The sequence below is a fragment of the Sarcophilus harrisii genome, chromosome 1 (assembly GCF_902635505.1).
Source record: "Sarcophilus harrisii chromosome 1, mSarHar1.11, whole genome shotgun sequence".
NCBI classification, from domain to species: Eukaryota; Metazoa; Chordata; class Mammalia; order Dasyuromorphia; family Dasyuridae; genus Sarcophilus; species Sarcophilus harrisii.
Window position 1 is genome coordinate 119,778,470 of NC_045426.1, and position 27,963 is coordinate 119,806,432.

At 33.8% G+C, this 27,963-nt stretch overlaps 1 protein-coding gene across 4 annotated transcripts; it reads left to right on the forward strand.

Moving 5' to 3' along the window:
* Nucleotides 1-88: 88 nt before the first annotated feature.
* Nucleotides 89-27,963, forward strand: PUM3 (pumilio RNA binding family member 3). Of its 4 annotated transcripts, none has more exons than XM_012544082.3 (18): nucleotides 89-276; nucleotides 3,060-3,151; nucleotides 3,987-4,439; nucleotides 6,072-6,207; nucleotides 6,696-6,771; nucleotides 8,947-9,040; nucleotides 9,480-9,546; nucleotides 10,357-10,531; nucleotides 11,356-11,459; nucleotides 12,616-12,694; nucleotides 14,228-14,326; nucleotides 16,311-16,364; nucleotides 20,049-20,129; nucleotides 21,332-21,474; nucleotides 23,025-23,247; nucleotides 24,429-24,516; nucleotides 25,534-25,624; nucleotides 27,701-27,963. In XM_012544082.3, exons 2-18 carry the CDS (start codon nucleotides 3,070-3,072, stop codon nucleotides 27,828-27,830), a joined length of 2,175 nt encoding a protein of 724 aa, XP_012399536.1. In that variant the 5' UTR covers nucleotides 89-276; nucleotides 3,060-3,069; the 3' UTR covers nucleotides 27,831-27,963. The 4 variants fall into 4 exon arrangements, with proteins under 4 accessions (XP_012399536.1, XP_012399533.1, XP_012399534.1 ...); XM_012544079.3 differs by lacking the exon at nucleotides 89-276 and adding an exon at nucleotides 451-561; XM_012544080.3 differs by lacking the exon at nucleotides 89-276 and adding an exon at nucleotides 597-844.

Consider the following 27,963-nt stretch of genomic DNA (forward strand, 5'->3'; position numbering starts at 1 on the left):
GGCTTTGCCAAAGTGGCAGAAGCGCAATCCGCGGGTCCTTCCCCCACTGAAGGCCGCAGTCCTGGGCCAGCGGCGCGGAAGGAGAGGCTTCCAAAAGCTGGGGGCGCAGGTCCTAACTGGGGATTCAGAGACGGGCGACGGCTCCCGCCCACTTCCCCCGGAAATTGGAGAAACCGGTTCTTTACAGACAAAGCCCTGAGCTCGGCGGAGGCTGAACAGAAACAACAGACAGAGCCCCGAGACAACGAGGAGAGAAAACCTAAAAGCCAGGGGAAGGTAGGAGACAAAGCGCAGGGGGAACGTCACCGCCAGCAGTCACGCTGCTCCTTTTCTAACTACGGATCCCATTAAGGCCAAACTTCTCCCCCCAACGCCCCCGAGTGACGTTGACACCCAAAAGCTCCAATAGGAACCTTCGCTCTTTCCCTGCGCCCGCCCTCCCACCCGCCCAGACTTTCCCTTTTAACCGGAAAACGGAAGTCGGAAAACAGCAACCAGTGGCTGCAGGGGGAGGGCGGGTTCAAGAGAGGAAAGATAGTTCTGCCGGGTGACACGTGCGTGGTGAGTGCGGGCTTCGAGCGGGTCTGCGCGAGCCCGGCGGTTGTGGAACTTGGTCTCGTGGGCTCCGCTGGGGGCGGGGGGCCTTCCGGGTGCTCCAGGGGCGGGCGGCTCTGGCCCTGGGGTCTCCTCCGCGGCTGGCTCCGCTGCCCTCTGGAGAAGCCGTGGGCTCCGCGGGGCACCGGCTGTCCACTAGGACAGACGTTGCTTGGTTTGGTTCTTGTTTACGCTTCGCGTCAGGGCCGGGAAGAACAGAAACGGCGCTTCCTGAAGCCTCGCATCCCAAGTAATTTCTCCGGCGTTCTTTCTCCACCCAACGGCTCCGTGACGGCGCCGCGGGGCGGTTCCCACGGGAGTTTCAGGCAGAGGCGCGCGGGGCACGGGAAGGCGCTTCAGTGACTTAATTAAGAAATGCATCCTTAATTAAATCTGGGAGCCTTTGATCTGAATAGGTGTCAGTTCTTCCTGGGACCGGACCCCCAAGGTCCCCAAGACCAAAACTGTAAACAATAATATTAAGATGTTCTCATTTCCAGTGCTTTAAATGTCAATGGGTGTCGGAGGCAACGGGTCTTAAACTGAAAGCTTTGGTGTTTATTGTAGTTGTTTTCCCCAAAAAACTGAAAACTCTTGGGCTACGAGATAAGCCGGCTGTATACAGGATATACTGGATATCTTGATGTAGATGTCTTGGCAGAGTGTCCAAAGAGCTTGAAGAGATGAGGTTTGAAGAAAGACCCCGCCGTCATTGGCCATTTTAGAGCAGTTTTTGTACAGGGTTAGTTATTGTATAACTTTTACTAACCCTGGAGTTTTCCAGATCTGAGAAACTGAAATATAGCCAGACTTTTATGCTCTTGTGTGCTGTTTTCAGCCTTTTCACTAGCCTTTACTCTTTCATTTATGTAGCCACTTTAGCTTTGCACCCCTTTGTAGAGGGGGAAGAGATTTTAAAAAATAAAATTTATTTTATTTAAAAGAGAATTAAATGGTTTTGCCTTTCAATCTAAGGTTAGGAAGAAGAGAAGGCAAAAGGAGGGGAGACATGTAGATAAAGTAGTAAATCTTGAAAACACTTTTCTTAGTTGATTTGAGATAAGTTGGAAGAGGGTTATTATGTATATTTGTATTCTCTTTATTTCTGTATTCTGCAGTGTAGTTTTTTTGTTTGTTTTTACAAATATATGGAGGTTTTGAATGGAATAGGGTTGCAAGTCACTCTCCTAAACTTAATAGTTCTAACGTTTCTTGCCTCTGTGCACTGTACCTCACTGAACTAAAATATACATCTTTAAAATAGAGATAATAAAATATGACCTAACTCACAGAGCTGTTGTGAGGAAAATGATTTGATTTAAGAAAATAAATCTTAAAATACTATATAAATTTGAGTTACGTGTTTATCTTGGGCTATCTACAAGAATAGTCCTCATCTTTTAAGGAAAAAAAAATCTTTCCCCATTAGCCTAACTCTTCTTATAATATCTCAGCCCCTTGGAATTTAAATTTGATATTTCACATTTCCTCAATATCTATTCATTCTTCAACATCTAGTAATGTTTTCCAATCCACCATTATTGAAACATTTCCCAAAGTAATTTTTTCATTTGCTTTTTCATTTCTTAAATGGAGCTTTTTCTGATCCTCCCAGATAAAATCTTTAGATTCTATTAGAGAACATGATGTAGCTCTCTCTTTGCTCCTATGACATTTGCCTTCTGATATACTTAGCTGTATACATGTTTTATCCTTTGATATGTAGGCTTAGGGGAAGGAATTAGATCATATAAGAATTTTTTGTATCCCAGTAAGTAGCACACAGTGCCTTGTACAGGTGTTTTCAATAGGCAGCTATCTGTGATAACTTTTTTGTATGTGTGTTTGTATATATATCTACATCATGAAATCTCTTGCTTCTGATTTGATACATAGTACCTTGGACATTATCAGTTCACATTAAAACCTGTTAATGATTTTTTACACGTCAAATCTTTCCTAGATTGTTAAGTTTCAGACTTTGGTTATATCTTTTATAGTGCTTACTTACTTTTATGTGGTAAGTACTCCATAAATACTTGTTAAAAGAAATTGTTTAACCAAAATCATTTTGAAAGTTACTGAAAACTGTTTCTTGGCTGTTTTATATCCATGGTCTTACTGATGCAGATAACTCCACTCTTGAATCTCGCAGCCCATCCTTGCCTAAATGTAAGAGAAGTTAGATGTCATAAGCCCTGTGTTATTTGGGGATGTTCTTTTTACTAGTATTTTAATTTTAGCCTATGTTATAATGACTGAAATATTGTTTCCATGCTGTTATAATTACCAGAATGTTTGAAATAACATATTAAGTAATATTGTGTATTTTGTTAATTTTAATTTTTAAATCCTTTGAGTAATATTTAATATGTCAGGTCCACATAGATAAGTGCTTTCCCCCTTTGAGTGCTTGATTTGATTATTATAACTTGATTAAATTAGTCCTTTGGTTTATTTTACAGAATTGCTACTATGGAAGTCAAAGGTAAAAAAAATTTCACAGGAAAGGGTGGAAAGACATCACAAGGGAAAAAAAGATTTAAAAAGGACAATGGTAAGACAATTGTTTGAAAATGTACTCCATAAAGTTGGTTTTAGTTATTAGGATGTTATGGAGAGGAGTATAACATAAGTAGTAAATACTAGATCTGTATCAGTTGGTAAGAATCATAATTTAAATGTATTTGAAATATTGGAATGTTATTTAATGTAGTCAGATGCAATGTAGTCACATTCAAACCCTAGGGATTTGTAAATTACTAAAAGTAAATCAGTGGTACAGAGTAAATAGTACCATCTGTCATCTCCTGAAGAAAGACTTCTAATGGGAATGACAGGTTCCAGTTTGGTTTTTTTTGGGGGGGGTTATTTGTTACCTTTAATTTATCAAAACATTTTCCTTTTGTCTAAATTTGTCAACATATATTATTAGTAAACAGAATATTTTTAGCTTTTGGCTATTTTTTTTATATAATCCTCATTTCTTACAGGCATCTGAGATAATATCTGTAATTTTCATCTTATTTTATTTGTTAGTGTATTTAATTTTCATAATATGTAGACTTAAATTTTGGACAGTAAGAAATATAAGCTGCCTCAAAATCTTTGCCAAGTTAATCTTACCTAACAGAATTAATCTCACAGAATTTGAGTTGGCAGTGATCTTAGAGATGATTTAATGCTACTTATCTAATTTTGTTCTAATATTCAGTTTTAAATTCTTCTCTGTAACATGAGAGAATTAAAATCTAGACAAGACACATGGTATTTCTCATCTTCGTTAATGATTTCTAAATGAAAAAAGTATTTGTATCTCTATGTGGTCATGTGGGGAAAGAACTTAGTTCTAAGAACTATACTTTCATTCTATTATGTATTGATAAATATAGATTCTAAATCGCCAAAGAAATTTCCAAGTAAAGGTGATGAAGGAGGAGGACCTAAATTCAGCTTCAAAAAGTTTGAGAAAAATAATACACTACCTGGGAAAATAGGCCTGAAACAACTCAAGAATAAACAGCAAGGGGACATGTTGCCTAAGAAAACTGGCACCAAACAGTTGAAGAATAAACAAGATGTAGATGTGTTGCCCAAGAAGACTGGTCTGAAACAGTTGAATAAACAGGAGGGGAACATGTTACCCAAGAAAACTGGTACAAAACAGTTGAAGAACAAACAAGAAGGAGACGTGTTATCCAAGAAAAATGGTGCAAAACAGTTCAAGAATAAACAGGAGGGGGACTTATTACCCAAGAAAACTAACCTGAAACAGTTCAAGAATAAACAAGAAGGAAACAGGTTGCAGAGAAAAAGAAAGTTCCAACCTGAGGGCAAAAGTGAAGGTAAATATTTTTAGGCAAAATTTGCCTTGCCTGGCTGCTGGATAGTGCAGTGGAGAGTACTAGGCCTAGAGTTGGGAAGACCTGTGCCAGATACTTAACTAGCTAGGTAAATCACTTAATCTGTCTGCCTCAGTTTTGTCATCCAAAAAAATGGAAATAATATCACCTATGACCTAGACTTTCTATGAAAATAAATTGAGGCAATATTTATTTGTGAAGTACTTTGCAAACTTTAAAGCCTCATAGGAATGCTAACCTCAGAATGTGAACTTCACTTGTCTTGGGCCACATATACAGCATGTGGTTTCTTGTTCCATTTAACTGTACAGAAAGTATGAAACACTTTGCATTATATAACTTTCACAACAGCTCCTGACATAGATAGTGCAAGTATTATCTTAATTTTATAGGTAAAGAAACTGAAGCTTCACAGAAAGAAGTTGTGACTTGTCCAGGGTCACTAGCCAATATGTAGCAGTTTTGAGCCCAGTTTTAAATCTAGATCTTTGCTGGTGCTTTTCACACCGTTGTTGTTTCTGTGCCACAGTGGAAAATAGGTGTCTTCAAAGGGCTAGATAAATATCATTGAATTAAAGATACAGGAGGCAGGTTTCTGGAAACCCAGTAAATGAGAATCAACTTTCTTAAACATAAATTTGAATAAAAATGAACTAAACTTCCTCCTAAAGTAGTGAGGTCCCTGTTGATTGAAGAGTTCAAGCAAGTCTTTACTTCAAGATGTTATAGAGAATTGTTCTGCTTAAATGGTAGACTGGAATAATTGACCTGGTTACAAAGGAATTTATTGTAAGCGTTAAAAGGAAATATATATTGACACCCATGCAAATAACAAAGGATTCAGCACATTAATTGCATTCTGTGTGCAGAGCACTGCCAGATGTTTCAGGTAAGGGGCTGGGCTTCCCTTCAGGAATTCTTCCAGCCTGGTTGTACTCAGTTAACTAGGCATGAAGAACTAGGCAAATAGGAGCATCATGGAAGGATTCCTCAAGAAGGTGTTTGGATTAGGCTTTAAGGAGAAGATAGGCATTTCATAAGACAAGTATTGAGAACATCTTGAGTATGTAGCATGGTGTGAGCAAAGACCTGGAAGCAGGAGATCGCAAGGGGGGGACACAGTAGTGTTCATGGCTTAAATGAAGACTTCTAAGAAGGAGGGCTAGTGTCAGGGTCTTTAAAAGTTCACCAAAGGAACTTGCATTTTCTTCTGTAGACACGAGAATGTGATCAATTTAAGCAGAAATAGCACATCAGGAAATGTGAATAAAAAAATGATTTCTCCTAGTGATGATAAGGTGGAATAGAATAGATAGTACAAGTTCTAATAGCTCAGACAGAGGGAATCAGGGTAGTGCAGTAAGGAAGGAAGAAAAAGAAGATGCAAGGTATCGCAGAGGTAGTGGCTTCCCTCTTAGTCATTGCTTGTTTCTAATGATTACCAATTTCTGTTGTCAATTCTAAGATTATTCTATTTATACATAAGAGAATGAGTGATTGGTGGTGCCATTTTTGAGGTGAACAAAACCAAAATAAAAATTTAGTTATCAATGGGGAAAGTTGAGAGGCAATCTGTATATTAGATATAATAGATATTTGCTTTATAATTATCAGAGACAGCCGCTAAGAAACCCAAGTGGGATGACTTGAAAAAGAAAAAGAAAGAACTAAGGCAGAGCAGACAACTCAATGATAAAAGCAACTATGACACCGTTTTCAAGGCAAAGCAAATTTGGGAATGCCTGAGAAGGTAATGTTGGTTAAAATCATTGTTGTAATAGTAGGAATCTACTCATTATACTTTGTAAATATTGAAATGACTTAAAAGTCTGTTGTTTAAGGGCAATCACAATCCCAATTAACAAGTTAGTGCAGAAATTTGGGGATGATTGACCTTTTATAAGAAATGTTCATTAAAATGAATAAATGTTGTAATGATTCAACATTCCTCCTGAGACATCTCTGAGAAAAATAGTGCTTGTAAGTTTAAATTTGAGTGTTTTGTACTATGGATTGGGTTTATTTTTCTACTTCTGAAATTTTTCTTATGTGATTTAAAATTTTATCTAATGTCCAATAGCACTGAAAAACTAATTTTCTTTATAGTGGTAGTTTTATATGTCCTTATTTGGGGATTTACTGATTCCATGAAATCAATATGTTGAACTGGGCAAACACATAACTATTATAATTTCAAAATACTTCCTTATCTAAGTTGTAATTTTTTTTCATTTGCAGGAAAAATTGTGACAAAGAAAAAAGAACAAAGTTGATGAGTGAATTACAGAAGTTGATTCAGGGCAAGATTAAAAGTGTAAGTAAAATATAATCACCAAAATAATTTTAAAAGCTAAACTTAATATCTTAATGAGATATTATGTTAATTAATATTAATCAGTATGGCTGATAAATGTGTGGCAGATAAAATTTTTGATTCCTCAGTCACTTAACTAAACATTTTGAATATAATTCATGAATTGAATTTCATTTGAATATGTCGTGTCCTATTCAGTTCCTCCTCCCTCTCTGTTTTACTAAATGGATTATTAAGTTTGTGGTGTTATTGACTTTTTTTTTTTTTTTTTTAATCCAGTCTTACAATTCCATTAGTGTTTCAAATCCTAGAAAGTTAAACTCATAGTATTAATACAGATCTATAATTGTTCTGCACTTAGTTTTAGAAAGTTGCCCAGGATACTGAATGGTTAAGTTACACCCATAGAATCAAAACCAGTGTGTTTCATATGTGTCACTTGACCCAGATTTTCTCAATTCCACAAAGACTGAATTTTATCCATTAAACCAAACTGCTGCTCCTTTTAGTAATTTCTTTTAAATAAGAATTCTTACATAGATTTAGGTGATTTTTAATGAAGTTAAAATTCTTTAAAATATGTTAGAATTCCATGTAGGTTAGTTAACACTAACAATTATTGGCTTTTTAAAAAAATCCCCAATATAAGATAGTTTTACAATTCTCTCATTCTTCATCTCTTTACTACCTTTACTATCATACATAAGCATTGGATTTGGAATTGGAGTAACAGAATTTAGATTTCAGCATTGCTTACTCTTGAAACCTTCGGACAAGTCGAATTCCCTCTCTAGGCCATACTTTCCTTAACTCTGTATTGCAGAACTGAACTTCTAGCTCTAAGTTTGTGATTTGAAAATTTATTGTGATAAGAAAGACTTGTAGTAGTAGAACTTATTATTATGAAGTAATTGACATTGAGACTTATTTATCTTATCTTATACAAAACGTCTTTCTACTGAAAAATAAAAATAAATTATGTTTCTATAGTTGAAAAAGATTCATGTCATAGGCTGTAGTATAGTCCATCAGCTTTGGAGACATCATAGGGGCAGTCTTTGCCAGACCATTGTACACTTAGAAGCAGGAGCATTTAAGAAAGAATTAATTGAGATAAGAGTCTTGTTTCCACTTTACTATTTACAGATGCCACTACATATCTGGAGCTAGAAATATTGACATAAAACGATTTACCAAGTGCTTTATAAATTATACCCATGTTACAGTTAGTATTAATTATCAAAGATAGCTAAATCTTAGGGAGTCACTTTTAACCTTCACGAAAGGATCATGGGATTAAAAAAAAAAAAATAGAACACTGTATACATGGAGCTAAGTTGGCCAACTATAGGGTCAGGATTAGAAAGGAAGGAAAGTGAAATGAGGATATGGATGATATCTGGAAAGCATTATTGCATGTAGGCCAGTCAAGCAGGTTCAAGATTTAATATGCATTTGTGGACTATAAAGAAAAACGACTTCACTAATACTTTAAAAAGATATCAAATAATCCTCTCCTGCAATTACTAAGCGCTCAGAAAAGTAGCCTGGATGTAATTAAAACTCAGAAATAACCTCAGGTACCCTGTTTTCTGCCTCAAGCAACCCTATATCTCATGCTCCTGAGAGGACAGGGAAGAACTGTACAAATGAGATTAAGCATTCTATATTGGAAGATCCAGGGGAAGGTATATCCTGACTCCTCCTCTAGGATCAGTGTGTCATGGAGTATGATAGAAGGTATGACCAGTGCTATCAGTGAAGGGAAACAAGGCCTCATTGAGAGTAATTAGGTGGAAGGAGTTTGAGAGAGAGAAGTCCAGAGTTAAAAGAATTTTTTTTTTTAGCTATGAAATGAGAATTCAAGATGGTATAATGGACAATTGAGTAGGAGTAAGAGAATAGCAATTGAGTGTTGGAAGTGATTTGTTTCTATACATCCAGGCATAGAGAAACAGCCATACTCAGAATTGTTGGTATAAGGGTAATAGTAGTTGGTAGATGAAAGATAATGCTCCTGGTTTTGAGGAGATAATTGTTGTTCATCAAAGGCTGGAAGTATAGCCTAAATCACTCCCTCCTATTCCACTAGACCTCTAGGCAAGATTCTGGGTCTGAATAATCTAGAGATTATTACTCCCATTGTGGCTAATTACAACAAATCTTTCCCTGCAGATTGCATTTGCACATGATTCAACTCGTATTATCCAGTGTTACATTCAGTATGGTAATGAGGAACAAAGGAAAGAGGCATTTGAAGAATTAAAAGGTATTTTTTAATATCATATATTCAAGTTGAAGATTTCTAGCTAAATTTCTTTTTCATGTTTAAGGCTGGTTAATGGTGATATAAAAAGCAACACTGATGCACAAGAAAGAAAGGGCCACCCTGCCTTGTGACTTTGTGTCCTTGAACAATTCCCTTAACTTTTCAGTGTATCACTGGAAATATATATTGTACCTCCAGTCCAATTACAGCTCAGTATTGGTAGTAGAAAATAGTAATGGACTCACAGGTCTACACTCTCTCAAAAGATAAGGATATCATGCTATATTTTCATTTTTCTTTGGGTAGAAGAAATAAAGTGGTTATTAATTTATACATAAGTCCTTAGGATTGTGATCCAAGTTGTGTTACAGCATTTACTTTGTTTTAACAAGAATTCAAGTGTAAATACCAAAGAAATGTAATTTATTTTGTTTTTCAGAGAATTGGGTTGAATTGTGTAAGGCCAAATATTCCAGAAATGTTGTTAAGAAATTTCTCATGTACGGGTAAGCAGTTGACAAAGTTTTTTGGTTTGATTTGATTTGGTTTTATCAAAAAAATTAAAACATGTTAAAATTAACATAAACTATAGTGGTGCTTCTGCAATTTTGGAAGGTATAGCTTATGTCCTGAAGGACTAGTTGAAGGGGGGAAATGGAAAAAATGTTGCCACTGTTTAGTCTGTTCTTCATGTTTTTCTTAAGAACTAAAACACTTAAAAGTTATTTAAGGAAGTTTCAGAATTGCATGAGGTCAACACTTTATGTACCCAAAACTTTGTTAAGCCCTGGGGTGGGAATACAAAGGTAGAAATAGTCCTTGTCTTCCAGGAGATAACATTCTAATGAGTGGGAGAGCATGCAAACAATTATGTACATATAAGAATAGGTGGAAGGTAATACTCAAAGAGAATTCACTGGCATTTAGGGTAGGAGGGAAATGGGAAAAGGAGAGTTGCAGTGTCTGGAAAAGCCTGAGAAAAGACCTCCCATACAAGGCAGACTTTGAGTTGTCATAAGGAGGTCAGTAAGTAGAGGCAATAACAGAGAAGTGTGTAATTGAGAGCATCCTTCCTCATGCCAAAAATTGCAGTCATATTAAGATTAATTCAAATGATTTTTGTGTTTGCTTCTCTTTAATCCTATTGTTTTAGAAGAGATGCTTCATTTGTTGTTTTTATCTATTCTCATTACTCATTTCATTTTTTTTTTCATATCTCCTACAGAAACTGAAAAGTTAAATAAAACTAAGGTTATAAATTTGTCCCTTGAACTTAACTTGCCCTTCAACTTTTTTTTTTTCCTTTTGTTGTACAGAAATAAATCACAAATTGCAGAAATAATAAAAAGTTTTAAAGGCCAAGTGCGGAAGATGTTGCGTCATGCAGAAGCATCAGCAGTTGTTGAATATGCTTACAATGACAAAGCAATTTTGGAACAACGAAACATGTTGGTAGAAGAACTCTATGGGAATACATTCCAGCTTTACAAGGTGTACAGTTTCTTATGTTTTTAGGAGAATGCATTCCTTTCTTGTTTGGTCACTTAATAGATTTTATTGTAACTATTGTTACTTTTCTAAAAGTTTTTTTGTCTTTCCTTCAGGGAGTTCTTTTTAAATTAAACATTTAATTACTCCCCCTGAAGCTGAGTATGTAATATTTCAATTCTTATTTGTACCATTTATCAGTGATTAAAATTCTCAAAATTGTAGTTGTTAATATATCAAAAACCACTCAAACTTGATAATGCATTTGAAACTCCATTTGTCACAGAGGAATCTCTTTGTACAAATGACATTTACATTTTTAGCAAGGATAGGAAAGTTTAGGCTGTGGGGTCATTGTAGGTATTGGACCTGAAAAAGTTCAGAGTAGTGGGTAGGAAAAGTGAGAGGAAAAGAGCCAGGGACAACTATAAGGAATACATAGGAAGAATGTTTTTAATAGAGGTGGTGTAGCTTTAGTCCATAGGGCTACCTATTTTATATTGAGTTTCAGGGTTAAAAGTAATATTTTAGGTGCTTTCCAGTAGCCTTATTTTTTTACCATTGACTTTGTTACCTAGCTGATAAATAATGAATCTTAGCAAACTTGTCAGTGCAACTACTGCCTTTATATATATAATCTATTGCAGTTGCTAGTAATTTTATGATGTTTGGTTTGCCTGGTACATTATATAAACTGATCTAGAAAGAAAAAAAGACAACTTAGAATTATTGTGAATGTACACAAAGTTTTGCAGTGTAATACAAATCTTTTTCATTATTCTGGACTTCTGAAACCTTTTGTAAACTTGTTACTGCTTTCTTTTCAGTCTGCAATTCACCCAACTCTGGAAAAAGTGTTAGAGGTACAGCCTGATAAGCAAGAGGCTATTATGGATGAAATGAAACAGATTCTTACACCAATGGCTCAAAAGTAAGGAAAATATTTTTATTTCTTTAAAGAACTAATAGCTGGGTAAATTTTATTCCTTTGGTCAAGGGAAGGGGAGTAGACCTTGTCTAAATAAAAAAGATTGTTCTGCACTTGATGCTTCTCCTTCCCCATTATCCATTGATTTCTCAATGTCCCATAATCTGGCTTCTAATCTCACCACTCTACTGAAATAATTTTCTCCAGGATAATCAATGACTTTAATTGCTAAATCAATAAATATTAAGTGCCGACCATGTGCAAACTTTATACCATGCTCTGGAGATAGAAATACTCTTGATATGGTGAAAAGGATGCTGAATTTAGTCTTAATGACCTTAGTTCAAATCCTGTCTGTTCCACATAAGCCAATTCTGTATAAGTAGGTAGCAAGATCACTTGTATCATCTTGAGCAAATCATTTAATAGTTTGGCATCTAATTTCCAATCTTAATTCCAGGAAGATGGTAGTTTTAAGAACTCAAGAAAAAAAAATAGTAAATCCTACTTTTCTATAGTCTGGAAGAGTGGGCTGGCTTAAGAAAGACCTACCTCTTCTGCCAGCTCTGCATTCCTAAAGGCCAAGCAACATATAGCTTTTACAAAATATGGGCAGAAATTAAAGCATGGGTACTCCTCCCCTATTCTCTTTTGTTTTTCTAATATTAACAGAAACCTTTCATAATGAGACAGTAATGTAAAAATGTAAACTCTATACCTTTTTCATAGATGCTGGGTTTTGATTTATTATATTGCAAGCTTCTGGATAGGAGAGACAATATCTGTTAACCTGTTTCATATAACACAGTGTTCGTAGTCCGTATGGATACTGTTTAAGTATATTTACAAATAAAGTCCAGCATTGTATTGGAAAGTAAATGCAGTGAGGTGACATCTTCATAGCAACTAGTTCATATTTTCTAATTAAACTTTAGATTTTAATAATTCCTTAGTCCTAGTTACTCATGATTGAGTTTCAAAGACTTTTTTTTTTTAAGTAGTTATTAAAGTATTCCAAACAAGCTACATTATACTTTGCTCTGCAGTAATTAGCAAAACTTTTTGCCAGTTTATTTTAAATGTTATCCGATACTGTTCATTACAATGCAAAATAAATTCTCAAGATGATTGACTCTGACTTTTCTTGTTTTATTTATAGAGAAATGGTAATTAAACATTCACTGGTACATAAAGTATTCTTGGACTTTTTCACCTTTGCACCTCCAAAACTCAGATCAGTAAGTTTTTCCATAATTTCATTATTTTTAGATTCCTATATTTAGATTTAATTATAGTTAGATTTTAGTGTGGAGTTGGATATTTAATAAGATCTTTTTTTTAATGTCAGATGTTCTTACTTATTTGAAATAAAGTAATTGGACAAGGAAAGGAAAAAGAATGAATGTTACTCCTTCTGTTGATAGAGTCATTAAATAGAATTCTGCTCCCTACAAAAATGTTACCTAGGCGAATAATTTATATAGGACATACTGATGTAGAATAATATTCCCAACAGATTAAAAGGCATCCTAGAATATAAATAGGTGTTATTGCTTTTATAATTCACCTGACTCTTTTTATAATTCACCATCCCGCTCATCATTTCTTCTAACACCATCGTATTTTGTCATCCCCATGTAGCCTAACTTATCCAGTCATTCCCAGTTAATGGACATCCCTTCAATTTCCAGTTCTTTGCCACCACAAAAAGAACTGCTATAAATATGTTTGTACATATGGGCCTTTTCTTTTTTCTTTATTATCTTTGGGATATAATCCTAATAGTGGTATTGCTGGGCCAAAGTACATGTACAGGTTTTAGAGCCTTTTGGGCATATTTCAAATTGTTCTCCAAAATGATTGGATCAGTTCAAAACTCCACCAAGAGTTCATTAGTGTACCAATTTTTCCATATCTCCTTCAACATTTGTCATTTTCTTTAGCCAATCTAATAGGTATGAGGGGTTATTTCATTGTTCATTGTCTTTTTTAAAAAGAAGAAACACAGATATTGTTATAAAACAGACAATATCTACATGCTTGCTTACTTTTTATTTTTTAAGAATTCACTTTGCCATATGACAATGCTCGGAATCAATTAACAATTGGAAAAATGTAAATAAAAGTTATTCCATGATTCTACCTCATTGCCATCAGATTACAAAGTTGACCTTAAAAGTGGAAAATAACAAATGTTGAAAGGACTACAATGCATTATTGGTGGAGCTGTGATTTGTACACTTTTATTCAGTAAGAATCAGAACTATTCCCAAAAGTTAATAAATTACAAATCTACTTTGACTCATTGATACCACTATGAGAGCTATTTCCCAAAGAGCTCAGAGGAAAATAATTCATATGGGAAAAAGTGATTATATCAGGTCTTTTTGTAGAAGCAGAGAACTGGAAACTAAGAGATTGTTTATCAATTGAGAAAAAGCTGAACAAATTACAATATATGAAGGTAATGGAATACTTGTGCCCATAATAAATGATGGAACTGGGAGGGTTTCAGGAAAAGTGTCCAGTTTTACACATGATGATTTTGAGTTGACTCTAGGCCATTCAGTTGGAAATGTTCAATAGTCAATTAATGATTCAGAACTGAAGCTGAGGAAAAAGACAGTCAAGAATATCAATCTGAGTCTTAAAACCATTTCCACCCAAAAGAATAAAACCATAATTAATATTTAAATTAAATATCTAATTAATCAGTTGATGAAATGAGACTTTGTGCAGAAGTAAAATCATTTTCTTTTTTTATTCCCTAGGAAATGATTGAAGCAATCAGAGAAGCTGTAATATATCTTGCACATACACATGATGGAGCTAGAGTCGCCATGTACTGTCTGTGGCATGGCACACCAAAGGTATGCTGTACAGATTCAGCAACCAAGGGAGAGAGAATGTAACACGACCATTAAGTTATCACCAAGTTTGTTTGTCTTTTATTTAGATTTTAAAATCTCCTTTGAACTTTGTTCTAATGCACATTAATAGCATTTCTCTTCCCAAAGTTCCCTGTATTTTTTTATGAATCAACAGTTCTCTGGATGTAGAAGTTCTCCATATTATGATATATTTTAATTTAAATATTAAATGATATAAAATTAATTTATTTAATTTAATAAACATGATTTAATTTCAATTTCAGTTAAACAATGGAGATTTTTTGATGTAACTACATAAAGGAATTAGTGTAAATCAGGAAAGAGCTCATTTTGGAGAAAGACATCAAAAGCAAAATTCTTGGTGATTAACTTTTTAAAGATAACTATAATACTTATATTCATTGTTTTGGAAATGAATAGATGTGAATAAACATCATCTGGTTTTGATTCAGGGAGCACCACCTTTAGGACAAAATTTCATTTTGTTCATTCTACACTATTTATAATTAATACAAATTTGTTCATTCAAATATATTATGTATCTGATGTATTAAGCATTGAGGGAGATATGAAATAAGACACAGTCATTGATATTAGAATATGGTGATAGAAAATATTCAAAATGACTGATTTAAGGTGGCAATTAAATTATTAGAATGGTGAATGCTCATAAAAATACAAAAAAATGATTTATACATTTAAAATAATTTATGATCTAAATTTTGAAGCAAATATGTTAGAAACTATTTTTATTCATGATATTTTTTTTAAAAAACCTATAAGACAGTTGCCCAATGAAAATAATCACTGTCTGTCAATGAAATGTCCTAGTTTCATTTAAAAAAAAAAAAAGTTTGGTTCATACATGCTTTTTATGAAATTATTTCAAGAAAATTATAGAAAATAATTTTTATGCTTAGCATTATAGTTGTGTATCAAGAAGAGCATTTTTATGCAACAGAAAAGGGGGGGAAAGACAAGATAAAATTCATGCTGTTTGATCATAACAATTAGTTTTGCAGTTTCAAGGATGCCCAGAATGAGCGAAATATTTTACAAATTCAAAGTAGTTTTATGAAAACAGTTTTGTCTTTTTTTTTTTTTAATATCTAATGCTTACGTCTTATAATGTATGTTAGCATATACATTATGCTATATTGTTTTAATCAGTGGCAGCTGATAAACAGCTAACTGTCTCATGCATTATTTAATTGTAATTATTTGTAAATTTGGGAACCCAGTAATTCACTTCAACATTGGATTTTACCTGTATTATTCCAGAGAATTTTTTGCCTTTTGGGTTTGTATTTGGACATGTAAACTAGTCGTTAGTCTCTTTACAGTAGAGTAACACTCCATTTCACAGTCTTATAGTCTCATAATCTCTAAGCTAAAAATAACCTGAAGAAAGTGTTAGGGTGCAGAAGGGTAATTACAGTTGAAATAATGGTAGGTCAGACTTGATGTTGATAGCCAATCTTCATCATTTAGGGCAAGGAGCCATGTACTAAAAAAAGAGAACCAAGTAGGCTGTGGAAAGAAGCCTTGTATTCATTTCCTTTTATCTATACTTAGACAATTACACTCAATTTAGAATTATTTCTATACTCCTTGAAACATATTTTGGCTAGCTCCAAAAAAATGGTTTTAGAGCAGCTTGAATGTTTTGGAATTCCTGTTAAATTTTTTTTCACATTTTCAAATTTTAGAAATAACTAAAATAAAGATTTTTTTGCCTGATAGGCTGGTAACTGGCAGCCCTGCCTCCTCTTACTGTGAATTTTAACTTTATTTTTCTGAATCCAGGTGTTTCTGATTTCAATATGCAAATGTACGGGCATCATCTTTGTTAGAAATATTTATATGAATCTTATGAAAAATCAGTAAATGAGATTTAATAATGTACACTGGAAAAATTACTGTTTCATGAATTATATTTACTGAAAGATTTTTCTTTTTATAGGACAGAAAAGTTATTATTAAAACAATGAAGACTTATGTTGAAAAAGTAGCCAATGTAAGTAAAATAAAACTTAAATGCATTTCTGGTTACAGCAGATTAAAGATTATTTTTCTAGGATTTGCTTAAAATAAATCCTATTTGTAATTATGAATCATGTGTACATGTACAGTCACAATTTGGGATGCATGCTTAGTTTTAAGAAATATTTATATTTTTTGGTCTGAATATAATTTCACCCATGGCGGGAGGCAGAGGGGAGGGATAGGAGATTTATGTAAATACTTTTTTAAAAAATCAACTAACAAGGAAAAATAAGTATTTGTTAAATGTCTACAATGTAATAGATATTATACTAAGTGTTTTACAAATAATTCAATTAGAAATATGACAAATTTTCAAATAATAAAATATTATAAATACGATTATAAATGTTTAAATATGATAAATTTAATAAGATGATGTAAATATTTTGTTATGTAAATGATGTCCATGCTTCCATTATTATTTTGTTGTTACCTTTAATGTCTAAAATCTCCCTTATTTGGATTTTATATCAAGCTTTTTCCATTCTTTACTGTTTTGTGTGACTATACTACTCATAATCTTCCTCTTGAAATTTCATTAGTGTAGCTACTGATGAAGAAACATCTTCTATTCCTGCAGATTGGCACTATTTAAATTTGCCTAAGGCTCTGAGAGATAATTGAATTATGTTGGTTAAAACTCGTATCTTAGCCATTTCCATTTTTAAAAATCATTAATTTTTTTAATATATCAAATTGAAGTTATTAACTTTATCCTCCCACTTTAGTGTTGATTTTCATTTTTTCTCTTTGGTTAAGACGGATGCTATTTAGTGCTTACCTTCTATAACATTATGAATCTCCTCAATTCAATAAACTATGCCAGGGGCTGGAATACAAAGATAAAAAAGGAGTTATCCCTGTTTTCAAGGGGTTCACATTCTGTTAGGGCATAAAACATGTATAGGAATAAATTTATGACAACTTGAGGAGGAGAAAAAAACTCACTGGGGAATTGGAAGTGTAGTATTTGAGTCAGCCCTAAAAAAGAATAAGGATTCATAGAAGCAGAAGTAAAAAGGAAATATAACCACCACCACCACATAAAAATGAGGTTTTCCAGTACCATCTCGTACATTAGAAACTACCTTCAGTTTGATCAGAATTTTAACCTGTGTTATTGCAAGACAAATCCTTTAAAAGAGAGTTTATTTGACTTTTCAAAACTATATGAAATTTCAATCTTAATATATGAAATACCTCTCCTGATGATAAAAGTTTTTGCTATTTATTGAGACATCCTTTAAGCAACAAAACCTTTTCCAATTTTGCCTTTTTTAGTAGAAATGTTTGTTTTCAAGATCTATCAATTACACTTCTCAGCTTTCTTAAGTAAAGCATATGATATCCTTATTGACACAGAATCATCATTATATATGAGCACTAGATGTTTAAAAAAATTTATCTATGCATATGTTTTGAAAATAAAAAGGAAAAAAAAATAAATGAGCATTAGCTGCTGAACACCACAAGGTTATTATTGCCTTCAGGTATAAGGAACATAGCTATTTTCTTCTATATTATATGGGCCAAAACTATTCTGGCTTATGTCTGCCTTTTAGGGATCTTATGTCTCCATAGTAAATTTTGTTGATTCTCAATAATAACAGTTTCTACTTGCTCATTTGCTATGGGCTAGCAAATCAAATAGCCAGCTTTTTATTAGAATATTCTGTTAAGCAAAGGGCTTAAGATTGTTTGTGAACTTGAGTAATCAAATCAAGAAGGGAATGAGATTGTCATCATTACAGCCATCTCTGAAGGCTCCATTGTGGCACAAGATCTCATAAATGGACAGGAAATGTTTTCAGATGGGATTATGACTCCTGAACTCTTCATGTGCCAGATGTGTAGTTTGGAGATCTACCTGCGTGACTCTTGGGATAACCATCACTTATGAGAAGGTCAGACTAGGATTGAGACATTAGAGGACTATTAAGAAAGACATTTCAGAAGAAAGAGGATCACTGACAAAGAGAGATTCTAGACATGAGAGTCAAAAGTTTTTAAAAGAAAGAAGGAATATCTCATATCATTGTGAAACAAAATTGGACAATTTTTGATAGTAGAGTATGTTTGTCTTTTGAGAACCAGGATAACTACCTTCACAAGTTAATAACTAGGTTAAAAAATAAAGAATTATTATTCTTCTGTGGATTCTTGTGCATCCATCTGTAGAACATAGTGAGAAATTTTGGGTTAGATTTCTGAGAACTAATATGGCAGGTTAAGCAATAAATCACTGTGACTCCTGTATTCACCTCCAAACAATCATAAAATGTACCCCAAAACAAATCCTGGAACAGCAGAACCAGCAAAAAGAGTGAAACAATCTTTTACCCCAAGAAATTTAAAAGAACAACAAGAAAGGTCTGTCTTACTTGGGTAAAGGAGGAATACAATTCAGGACAGGAAGTGTCCCAACAAGTCAGCAGCAAGTCCCATTTCAGCAAACAAGTGGGAGATACTGATCCTCTATGATGGAATGGCAAGCACCAATAGCAGGTGTCTCCCCCATTCCACCCCCGTGTGCCTCAGCATAGCAGACTCTGGGTCCAAGAACCACTACATACTTCAGCATAATCTCAAGCACACAGGCAGTAGCCAGCAACAAGACCATTGCATGCTTCATTGTAGCCCCAGGGAAATGCAAAAACACATTGTAACTAGCAATAGGATACTAGCTTGGCACCAGATAATGCTGCCAGACCTCCAGTAGCACTAGCCACCCCCAACTCCATCCCCTTATCACAGTGTCCCCTATAGGCCTCAGGGCATTCTCAGTGCAGCATGGGGTAAATATTCACACGTGTGAAACCTGAGACAATGGAGTAATCAAATTTAAAGGGAAAGGGCCCAAAAAGATGAGCAAAAAAAAATCTGACTGTAGAAAACTATAATAGGGAAGTTGTCCTCAGAAGAGGACAGACTGGAAGTGGTCTCTAGCCCAGAAAGATCTTGCAGAAGAACTCAAAAATGAACATTAAAATCGTAATAGAAGTAGGAGAAAATTAGGAAAATGAGTAATGCAAGAAAATTAAGAAAAAAAGAGCTAAATCTAAAATCTGTTTTGAGGCATTATTTAAAGTTGTTCAGAGGAGAGCTCAGGAGAATCCCTATCCTTATGGTGCCTACTTTTAAGGACACACATTTTCATTCTCCCTTCTTTAGAGTCACACTTCATACATAATTCAGGGAACTTATTTCATTAATTAGCAGAGGGGGTGCTGTCACTGTTGGAAATGGGTTCTTTTAATAGTTGACTAGGTTGGAAGTGTTTTAACACAATGGTACAATGGAAAAATTGTGAAATCGGAATGGAAAATGGAAAACCAGAAAATTTCAGCTTAAATCCATGCTCTGCCACTTGCTGCTAACATGACCTTCAGCAAAGTTACTTATCTGCAAGGTGTGGGAATAACTGAATTAAATGACTTTTAGGGTCCCTACCAGCTATAAATCTATGGTCCTATTAATATTGCCTGCAGAAAGTAATTATTTAGGTCTGGCCATTCATTTGATCCAATTTAACTGCTTGATGCATGCTAGATAGATGACATAGATTGTCATCATTAATGACTTTTATAAAATGTACAAATAATGGACTAAGTAGGAAAATGCATTTTTAACCTTTATTAATTTTTCATTTTTACAGGGTGAATATTCTCATTTAGTTTTGCTGGCAGCATTTGATTGTGTGGATGATACTAAGCTTATGAAGCAAATAGTTATGTCGGTGAGTCTTTTTAAGTTTATATTCTTAAGGGAACAAATATTCCCTCAAAAATGCATATTTCCATATAGAACACAAGAAAGGTTTACATATACATTCACAGCTTTCCCATATAGCTTATCTTTCTTTTCATGTATATGATTGAAAAATGTTTTAATATCCCTTTTCTCCGGTTTTTGGTATCATTATTCTAGACTTTCCTTCCTTACCATTTAAAAAAAAAAACTTAACATTTGAATATTATTTGGCTGCAGATCCACATACAATTTTAAATTCTGAATTTAACAAATACCAAATAAAAGCATATTATACAAGTAGGACAGAGAAAGATTATACATTAAACAGGAATTCTATAATATATATATACAGCTTTTGCTTTTAAATATATAACAAATTTAATATGTAACTTTCAGAGCTATCATGAGTTTTCTCTTTTATGCCTTAAAAAATTCAGTGGTCCTTCTCCTGCTTTGTTTTTTGAAGCATGAGCTCCCCTATCTCTAGATGCCCTCTCAGCTTTACTTCTCTCTCAATTGAAAAAAAAAAGAGGAAAAAAAGCTTTTATAATAATTGCAACAATTATGTTAGTAGCTAGCATTTTTGTAGAGCTTTAAAATGTACAAAATGCTTTACAAATACTATCTCATTTTTTTCTTCACTACAACTCTGGGCAATGGGTGCTATCAATATCCCCATATTACAGGTAAAGAAACTGAAACAGCTATAGGTCAGGTGATGTGACTTGGGTGTATTACTAGGAAATGTATATGGCTATATTTGAACTCAGGTCTTCCCAATTCAGTATCTATTGCCTTATCCACCATACCATCTAATATGTATAATGAAGCAAAACAAATTTCCTGCATTAGTAGTCAGGTCCAAAATGTTATATCTTCTTCCACATTTTGAATCTATCACCTCTTTATCAGAAAGTTAATGAGTATCACCTCTTTATCAGAAAGTTAATGAGTATGCTTGTTTCATCATAAGTCCTCGGGAATCTTTAGTTATTAATAGGGGATCCTGGCTTTGTTTCAGGTATTTATTTATGATTTAGGGAGAAAGACCTTAGAGGCATAAATACCTAATGAGAAAATAAACTTATATTTACTTCCTTTCACTGTTAAAATCACATGTTCAGTTATATATTCAAAACTCAAACAAACTGATTGTAATTTGATTTGATTGTTCATGTATTCTTATAGGAAATCATCAACTCCCTGTCGAATATAGTGAACAACAAATATGGAAGAAAAGTTCTGTTGTATTTACTGAGCCCTAGAGATCCTGCCCATCTTGTACCTGAGATCATTGAAGTTTTACAGAAGGGTGATGGAAATGCACATAGGTAATTTCAGTAACATCTTCTATATTTAGAGCCCAAAGAAGAGTCTGAATTATTTTTTCTTTTTACCTGTGTTGTCCAGATTTATTTTGTGTGGGTGTATGTGTGTGAACTGAAGTATGTGTATCAGTTTTCCTCTGGAATTATATATGTATATAATTTTCACTTTTAAACTGTTGAAGGGATTCTTAGTGTTTTTATGGCAAAAAATAAATATTTAGGTGGCATGCCTTTCATATGGTAGTCTGTAGAACAGATGTGCCTCTTGCTCAGTTTTCCCAAATATCTAACTTATTCTTTTAATTGAATTCCAAATGTATTCAGAAAACCTAACTATTGCTTTTTATCCATTATCTCTACCTGTTGAATTCTTTCCTAATTCAGTTCAAAGTTTTCCTTAATTTATATAGACTGAAGTAATCCTTCCTCAATATCTCTTAGAATACAACATGGCACTTTGCACTTAAAAGGTGCTTAATAACTGTCGGATCTTTCAATTTGTAAAGTGTTTTAATAACTGTGCTTTTGACAAACACTTAAGAGAGTCAGGAAAACTGCTTTTTTCTAAATCAAAATGATTCCAGGAAAACAGGCATATATTACAAATATTTCCCCTTACTATATAATTTTATGATTCCAGAAAAAAAGGCATATATTACAAATATTTCCCCTTACTATATACTTTTATGAGTTCCAATTTTCACAATATTATACCTTATTCCTTTGGAAAGATTTTATCTCCCTACCCTCCACCAAAATTTTATGTTAATAGTACTAAGAACTATGCACAGACACATCTTAAGTTGAAAATTAGAAGGGACTTCAGGGACTTCCAACTTCCTCACTTTACAGTTGTGGAAACTGAGGTCTGGAAACATTAAGTCGTGTACTTAAACAGGAAATGCATAATCCAGCCAAGTTAAATTAAGTTATTTATCTAGAGACAAATATGATGTAAGAATAAATGGAAAATTTGTCTTTGTGCTACCAGTCCATTTTATTTTCTCAGATTCTTACCTTATGTGGTTGTTTGCAGAAACACACTCCCTGAGCATCAGAGTACATCAGATTTGAAGCCAGGAGGTTTGGATTCAAATATTGTTCAATTCATTTAAGTTCTCTGAACTTTTGTTTCTCATGTACGAAATGAGGAGGTTGGACAAGCTAGCCTCTTCTTAAATCTTCTTCCTCTTAGCATTCAGGAAAAATAAAGGCAGTATAAATTGAGGAAATGTGTGCCAAACATTTCAGGTAGCTAGAGAAGTTTGTTTTTTAAGGATCAAAAGAGAAACATAAAAGGGAAGATATTGATTGTATAAAATTGGGCTTTGATGAACTGATAGGAGGAAGATTCATAACCTTTTTCTTTTAAAGAGCATATAAAGTTCCAGGATCCTAAAAACATGCTAAAATTTACCTAGATTGTTGTATCTAAGCAGGGTTGTAAGCTCTGAAACAACTGGTGTCATTGGAATTCTTTTCAATGTTTTTACCTACAGCAAATTTCTGTGATAACAAGACCATCATCTCTCCTTTGCTCTCTCTCTTGACAGTAAGAAAGATAATATAATCCGCCGTAAAGAACTCTTGGAGTCTATTTCCCCAGCCCTGTTAAACTATATGCAAGAGCATGTCCAGAAATTGATGACAGACAAATCAACGTGTGTTTTTGTTGTTAATGTTCTGGGATCTGCTATTGGAGATGTTCAACCCGCTATGGATACCATTGCCAAATTAGCCGCTCCTGAAATGATTCCTGGTGGCAAGGATGGAGAGGTAATACATCAAATTATGAAACAGATAGAGGAGACTTGGTTGATTTTAAAAAGCCTGAATCTTCTGAGATCAACATAATGAGATAAATTACTTTAAAGATTTTTTTTAATTAAACATCACACATGAAGCAGGATTTAACATAATAGATCATAACCTTCATTTGTAACATCTCACACCCCCTTCTTTCTGATACTAACACCATCTTGGTGCAGGCTCTCATGACCACCTTTGGTATCTAGACTGTTGGCAGTAGTCTGCAGATTGGTCACACACCAGTTGGACACAAGTTTCTCCCCACTACAATTCATCTTCCACTTAGTTGTATCTAAAGTGATCTTGCTAAATAAATATTCTTATAGAATCTTCTGTTTGGTATTCAGAGTCCTCCTTCAGCTTTTCCAATCTTGGCTTATACCCTGTACCTGCTATGTATATTCTGGGATTCATTAACACTGACCTCCTTGCACACAAGGGCCCCTCTTTCTTCCTTTCCTCTTAAACCCCACCACCACCACCACCACCATTCTTTCCCTTCCCCAAACCCATCAGTCTATTCCAGGCATTTTCTCTAGCTGTCCTTCAGTCCTGGAGTGCTCGCTTTCCATATTTTTACCTGCTGACACTTCTCTTGCTTCCTTTAAGTCCCAGGTAAAAACTAACCACCTATAGGAAATTCCTCTTTCTTAATTCTTCTTGATTTTCATATTTCCAGTTTATCTAGTATATAGCTTGATCACACATAGTTGTTTTGCATGTTGTCTTCCCTATAAGGGCTCTAAGCTCCTTGAGATCAAGAACTATCTTTTTCCTTTCTTTGTGTCCCCAGCACTTGGAATAGTATCTAGCAATTAGTGGGTGCTTAGCAATATGTTTGTTGGCTGTCAATGTAATTCTAAAATGTTATTGTAAAATGGTTCCTACAGAAACAGCAAGAATATTTTAGAACATGTATTAGTGTACTTTTAAGTATATAACTATCTTCTGAAAGTCATGCTGTCTTCAAATACACAGATAGCTGGTAATATGAAAATCATTATAGATATAGTTATATCTAAATAACATCATCCAAACATGAAAGATCCCTTATTTTATTCTACATTGTTTTTATCTAAGTAATGCTGAGCCACATGCTGCATCATGGAAGAAAATCACTTACATTAATAACTTTGATTTCTTCATAGCTCCACTTGGCAGAACATCCAGCTGGGCATCTAGTTCTGAAATGGTTAGTAGAACAAGATGAAAAAATGAAAGAAAATGGAAGAGAAGGTAAGTTATGGAATTTGGGTTTTTCTTAGGCATTGTTTAGAAATTCAGCAATTTCCAACTAATCTATACCTTACTTATGTTTTTAGGATTAGCACATTTTAAATTTTAAGCTGATGTTTACTGATGTCAGTAAATTCTGAAGTACTACCAAAGCAATATAGTGTATCAAATGAGTTACAGGCATGTTTTGGTTGATTTCCTGTCAGAATATGTCTTCATTCATCTTATATTAAGCCAGTGTAATTTTACAAGTGAAAATCTGATCTTGTGATTCCCTTAAATCAACCATAAGGGTTTCTTACTATATTAGGGATAAAACATAAACTGTCTTTAGTTCTTAAAGCCCTTTACAAGCTGATCTTAACCTATCTTTTCTATTCTTATTAGAAATTACTTTCTCTGTTTCACTTTTGAGATCCACACAAACTGGCCACCTTTATTTTCCTCACACATAACCTTCTTCTATCTTGTGTGTCTGTGCTTTTATAATGTATAACTCCTCAGCCCCCCCAACTGCAAGTGCCTTCCCTCCCAAACAATCTTGTATTAACTATTTTGTTTATTTGTATTTTTTCACTCTTTTCTGTATAATGTAATTATTATTTTCTCTCATTAAAATGTAGGATATTTGTGAATAGGAATTGTTCATTTTTTGTATTGGTATCTTCAGAACCTAGCAAAAGTGCCTATACAGTATCACATAATAAATACTTAATTGATAATTCTTTATCCTGTATCAGACCATTAAACAATACTCTCAAAAATGCATATGTGGCCTTTTTTCATGTTTGTGAATGTTCGGTATACTTCACTGTGACTGTTTTAATTATCCTAAATACCACTTGAGAGTTGAAAGATATAGACCAAAAAGTTAACAATATTCAATAGTAATTATTTTGAAAGGCAGTCCAGAGACCATTTCATACTGAAAGTACCTAAGACTTTATTGCTGACACATCATTGTAGGTTTTTCCTTTGCTAAAGTTTAATGACTAATTTTATATCTGTCATTTATAGGTTCTTTTGCCAAAACATTGGTAGAACATGTTGGTGTCAAAAAATTGAAAAGTTGGGCAGGAGTTAATCGGGGTGCTATTATTCTTTCTCGGTAAGTATTATTTCTTAGGATTCATCTTGGTCCTCAATACTGAGGTTCTGTTCTTATTGACAGATTCTGTTTTATGTTAACAAAAGAAGAGAGAAAGCATACAGATAAAGATCATAGAAGTGATGTGGCTTAACTAAATTTTCCAGATATCAGAACCCAAATTTAATATTTTATCCATTTTTCCATTCTAAAGGATTATTTATATTTTGAATTATAATGAAATATGTAACTTCATTATTTTTATCTTATATTTACATTTTGCCAAAATTCAAATTAGTTTTCAGTTTCTAAGTACATACTATGTACTATAAGTGGGTTTATCTTAGAAGCTTACATGTCTGAAGAAAGGTAACTTGGAACTGATATAACAAAAAACAAAACCTAAGTAATTGAAAGCCATGGTTAACAATCCTATCGTGGGGTTTTGAATTGTGAGTAAATTTAAAGTTCATCTAGTCCTACTCTCATCTCTTATAAAGGAAGAAATTTAGACAAATTTAGAGGGAAAGGGATACAGAGTAATACATAGCAAAGCCAGGATGTAACACAAATCTCCAAATCCATTAGAGTGATGGAGTTTGGGAGATAGACCAATCATTGAAGAATTAAAGGTTTGTCCTATAGTGGGGAAGCCCTTTTCACTATTCTTTTGCATATTATATAACAAGTCATATTCTCAATATCTATATATAAATAGGGATAGTGGATTTCTACTTTATGTAATGTGAGATATGGCAAAAATGCTAAGATGGATTTATTTTGGATTTTAAAATCCCAAAGGATAAGCGTCTATGTTAAATATAATTAATGCCTATATTTTCTTGTTGCTGTTTGTTCTTCCTTGAAGCTTAGCTTCCTCATCTTTATTCACTTGTCTTTTCTTGTGACAATTACTCACCGATTTCCAAGTATGTTAGGCCACTCTTAACTAACCTTACTTCTCTGCCTGTCATATTTTGTCATATGTTCCCTTAGCTACCATATCTAATGTATTATGCCTTTATTTTAGGTAAGAGACCTGCCTTTTGGCCATGTAACATCCTTGTTTTTTTGATTCACAATTTAAGATTAATTTTATTAGGCCTCAGCTAAATTTTTGCCGCCTTGATGCTACAGTAGCATTTTTTTCTTTCTTATTGATATAAAATTTTCATTCTTAGTAGGATCAAATACTTGGCAAAATACTGAGACTTGGCAGTAAATGCCTTGTACTTACTTTTCAGGATTATTAAAATACATTAAACTTAGGGAAATTTAGCACTATGTGTTGTCATCCAAAAAAAATCAAAGAACACTAAAAGCTCAAAAGCCCCTCATGTATATTTGTTGAGTTAGTATTTATTCAGAAAGTATATCTGTACTTTATATAACACTTTACAGAGCACACAAGATTACAGAACAAAGAGAAACAAGGCCTTTCCTTTTGTGCTGAAAAATGCAGTAAAGAAGATAAAACTCCATAAAACAAGTCTCACATCATTATCCAGTAGTATCCAGTAGTACATATATCCAGTCTGTATAAATTGGAAGAGTGATCTAAAAATGCCTTATGTTATTGATGTTTTAGTATACATTATTATCCTAATTCATTCTTCTCTGCATCAATTCATACAAGTCTTTCTATATCTCTGAAATACAGTGTTATTCTTTCACATTTATAGGTCATAATTTGTTTAATTATTCTCCTGTTGATGGCCACCACTTCAGTTTCTAGTTCTTTGCTTTCCCCCAAAGAGCTGCTATAAATATTTTTATACATATGGGATCTCTTCCCTCTTTCTTGGGTCTCAACACCAATTTTCTTAAGGAGGTTGTATAGTACAGGAGAAAAGGCATTGAAATGATGTCAAGGAATCTGTGTTTGTGTAATGTCTCTTACCACATAACACCTGTGTGACGTTGGAATAGTCACTTAAACTCTATGGACCTCAGTTTTCTCATGTATAAAATTGAGGGAGTTAGATTTAGTGACATCTCTTGGTATCTAACTCAGCAATTTTGTCACTTGACCTAAAGGAGGTCATTTGAAATTTCATTAAATTAAGTTGTTTTTTTTTTCCCCCTCTCTTTATTCAGTCTGCTCCAAAGCCCTGATCCAGAAGTGGTAAATAAAATTAAATCTGGACTGAAAAGCCTCATCCCCACATTGGAAAAAGAGGAAAACAGCAAAGGCATGACTACTTTACTTGAGAAATTAAGAGCTTAATTGGAAAATAATAATGAAGAATAAGAATCACTTTTCCTGGTGATTCAGATGAATGATACCATCCAGTTTGGTTATTGGGAGGAGCCTTTTATATAATATATATATATAAATGTTTTTTGTAGAAATGTCTATT

Bases quoted from the DNA above. Each gene is read 5' to 3' on its own strand.
- PUM3 (XM_012544082.3), top strand. From the start codon at position 3,070: ATGGAAGTCAAAGGTAAAAAAAATTTCACAGGAAAGGGTGGAAAGACA. The intron at 6,772-8,946 runs GTAAGTAAAATA...CTTTCCCTGCAG, and splicing joins TTCAGGGCAAGATTAAAAGT to ATTGCATTTGCACATGATTC. The intron at 16,365-20,048 runs GTAAGTAAAATA...TCATTTTTACAG, and splicing joins ATGTTGAAAAAGTAGCCAAT to GGTGAATATTCTCATTTAGT.